General features: G+C 38.7%; 1 protein-coding gene across 1 annotated transcript in view; it reads right to left on the reverse strand.

The window, feature by feature from the left end:
- Positions 1 to 216: 216 nt before the first annotated feature.
- The window catches only part of CCDC71L (coiled-coil domain containing 71-like), a 3875-nt gene continuing 298 nt past the window's right edge, over positions 217 to 3793 (reverse strand). Inside the window, exon 2 of the mRNA XM_010841500.1 lies at positions 217 to 3792. Coding sequence (XP_010839802.1) covers positions 3659 to 3792 — 134 coding nt within the window. The 3' untranslated portion in view covers positions 217 to 3658. The remainder of the gene's footprint in view (position 3793) is intronic.

Genomic DNA, 3793 nt, shown 5'->3' on the forward strand with positions numbered 1-3793 from the left:
GAAATACTATTCTGGAGATTCACTAGATCATCCAAACGGTGATGTCAAAAAGAGCCTCAAGACAGTACAAAACACAGATCTCAAGACTGGTAGGAGTCTCAAGTTCATCAAAAAAAGTCAAAATTGATCCCAAGATGCTTTCCAACTCACATAAAAACATAAAATCCCATTTCAAAAACTTTCAACATCATTAGAAAAATCAGTCACCATATATTCTCTAAAATTTATTTACAATTAATAAGTTAAAAAGCAGAGTACAACCAGATTGTAAATCTTAATCATATGCACATCAAACTGTCCAAGGAAACAATTTAGTTCCATTAACAAACAATTGTCTTCTAAAGTACTTAAGACATAACAGGCTATCAAAAAATATTTGAAACACACCAATAAAGTAAATATTATGTATATAAGTCCACTAAAAACCACCAATTTAAAGAATGCTGTGGCTACCCTTAAAACAACAAAAGGCTTTGAGTTCAGAATTGCTCAGGTTTTTTGTATTCAAATAATTTTAATGTTTCTTTATTGAATAATTTTATAGTACTATCATTTGCATGGAGCAAATCAATAGGTGTCAGCCACCAGCTTAGTTATACAAGTCCAACAGGGTACTCAAACTTTGACAAAATAAATACACACCACAACAGCGACACTTTGCACTATCAACAACAGAGCTTGCCCTTAACAATCATGACATTACTGGTTTCAGGAAGGAAAATTAAGTTGTTGGTTGACAGGGAGGATAAAAATGACATCAGGAAGATTCAAAGGTTAACTGAGGTGACAGTCACCACATTTAGGCACTCAAGAGTTAAAAATGAAATAAAAGCATAGCGAGGTGATCAACTTCCTCCTAGCTTCTCCCTCTACTTGTGCCATATAAGATAATCTTATAAGAGAATGAATCAAGTCATGAGATTTCTTTTAAAAAACTATATACAAGCTAAACTACAGACTTAGAGGACAGAAAATGGATGCCTCACCATAAAGGCCACCTTGCCAAGTTTCTTTTCACATTCTGCCCAATGTAACCACAAAATACTTTCACTTTCCTATTAATATACTAGCCAACTATATTAGTTGCTTCTTCACATTTTAGGAGTTGTAACATAGGCTTTGCTAAAGAACACTTGGCAAAAATAAAGACTTTTTTGACACCTATTTCACAAACTAGAAATGGTATGATTTTTAAGCAGACCAGATAAATAACATATTGAATTCAAGATGGGCAATCAGATCCAAACTGAAATCAGACAGCCCAGATAATTCAAAGAAGCATTTATGCTAGTTCAAGTGCACTAAAGTAACAAGGCATGAGGGAAAAATGTTAAGAATCTCAGTTAAAATAAAATGCATGATGTCAATGGTTGTTTCCGTTTTGTGCTGAGCAGTTATCCTCCCAGCTAAGTTTAATTTCAAAACCCTCTGGGAAACTATCTGGATAAGCTGTATGTTGAAATTACATTCTAATATGGCCATTGAATTTATTTTTTAATTATTATAAAACTATATACAAAAGTAAGTGGTACCAATACATAGTTGTTTTTTTTTTAGGGGCTAGTTAACTAAAAAAAAATGAACAATTTGGGAGTGAGAGAAGGGAGAAAACCTTATGTATCTGCAATACAACTGCCAATGGAAGCTAATAACCAAAAGAATATATATAAGCTTCCTATCACAGAGATCAAATGTAACTCTCCATCATCTAAGTAATGATTCATTTTTATTTACTCATGTGACAGTGTTTGTTACAACGCATTATTATTGAGTAGTGAATAAAAGAATACGAGGCATACTGGGAAACTGGCATCAAGTCATGTATATATAATATATATATATAATTTTCTTTTTTACAAACCAAGAACACTGAAATTAAAGTCACAAAACTCCTACTTATGTACTATTAAACTTGAAAAATTCAATTCAGAAAGCTATGCCATTTGAAATCTAAGAACACAAGAGTCGAAATTGCAACTCTTACTATTCTCCTAAGAAGCTGCCAAGCAGAGAGAAATCTTAATATTGAGGACTTCCTATGTTAAGTTCCAGCCAGTGTAAGTAGTTTCATGGCAGACTACTTAAATTTGAAAAACTGTGGTACAAAAACCACTTGACCCTTTAGATATTGCAGTAAAATCTGGCTGTGGCACCACTGGCTAAATACCATTAAGTCTTGCTGCCACTAATGACCAAAGGCACTTGGATAATCAAGAATTCCACTCTGGGCCATATGGTATAAACGCTATTAGAGAAGTGTATAAGAAGGGTCAGTACCTAGTGTGAATCGCCCGTTGGATTCCTGTGGTCTTCAGCTGTCAACAAAGACAGGTAACTGCAAACATAATTATGAATGGAATTAAGGTAAAAAAGGATACTCGTGGAGGAAAAAAGACAAATGTCACGATGTCTATAAAGGTGATGGGTATTAGTCGGGGCACTTTCTGCTATTCAACACAAAGTAGAGAAAGATCTATTTTGCCCAGAGTAATTTCAACAAGTTATTTGATACCAAGAAATGCCCCCACCCTCTAAAGAGCTAATAGTTCTGAGAACTCTAATGGGTATTCTGTTTACCATTTTAATCACCAGGTTTACACACATTCATTTCTTCTACGTGGCTCCCAATTTAAAATAGGTTACCTTTGAACTTCTTTGTATGTTAGACCAGTACAAAGAGGCCAAACCATTTCCAATAGGATTCCATCCATCTCTTTAACCAACACCAGTTCTTTGTAACTCATTTTTTTCTTTATCACAAGCCATGTGGTTTCAACGTACTTTAATTTTTATTTAATCAAAAAGAATTTAACAAATCAACTTTTCCTAAACAGAACTTTATATGAGTTTCTACCATTTTCTTTAGGAGCTCAGTAAATATAAACATTAAATCTCAATATAAAATCTTTAGAAACACCTCAAAAATGTTGAAATAGTTGTACTTTGCATCTCTTTGTTTGTAATCACTGAGCCCATGGCATTCAAATCATACAAATCCTTGCACTCTTAACATTAAGTCATTAAGTTTGAAAAATATCCTTGGTCAAAGCTTTGGAATCCGGTTAAAATTCGGAAACGAGTGGGATTCAGAATACCCTGAGCACAAACGGGTGCAACAACAGCACAAAACAGGTTCGATCTATCGTCCAGACAGGTTCGATCTTTCGTCCAGAAAGAGGGGTGGCAGTTGAAAAGAAAAAAATGGGGGTAGGAGGTGGGAAGGAGGCCGGGATAGAAGAGCGGGGTGAAAAGCAAGTAGATTCTGGCTTTATTACACGAAACCAAATTCCTTTGGAAAAAATAACGACTTCTTCGGAGGACTTCCAGACCAGTGAGGTAGAGTCCAAAGGGAGAAAACGGATCTGCCCCTTCAGTCCTGGAGACGTCTCAGTCCGGGGTAGGGAAGCAAACGGCCCTCCCCCGCGGGTCCCGCGGTCTCCTCTGCTGCCCGGCACTGGGAGGGGGTGGAGGGCGCACCTGCCCCGGAGTTCCAGACGGCGGTGCCGCGGGCCCGGGAACACCATCCGGTGACTTCTTCGCCCATAAAGTGCATAAGGGGACAGGGTCCTGGCCGGATCTGTAAACACTCGACTGACACTTGTCCATCCCCCCGGGCGGGAGCTCCGTCCCCGGCTGGGAGGGTGACGCGGTCCGCGCGTCATGCCCGGGGCACCGGGAAGCGGCGGAGCCTCACCACGGGTTCCAGGTTCACTCGCAGGATTTGGCGCGCTTTACGCCGTGCCGCCGCCAGGCTGCGCTCTCCCCACACGTCGCTGCCGACGCGGATGGTGGG

Source organism: Bison bison, unplaced genomic scaffold (genome assembly GCF_000754665.1).
Source record: "Bison bison bison isolate TAMUID 2011002044 unplaced genomic scaffold, Bison_UMD1.0 scf7180017864162, whole genome shotgun sequence".
NCBI classification, from domain to species: Eukaryota; Metazoa; Chordata; class Mammalia; order Artiodactyla; family Bovidae; genus Bison; species Bison bison.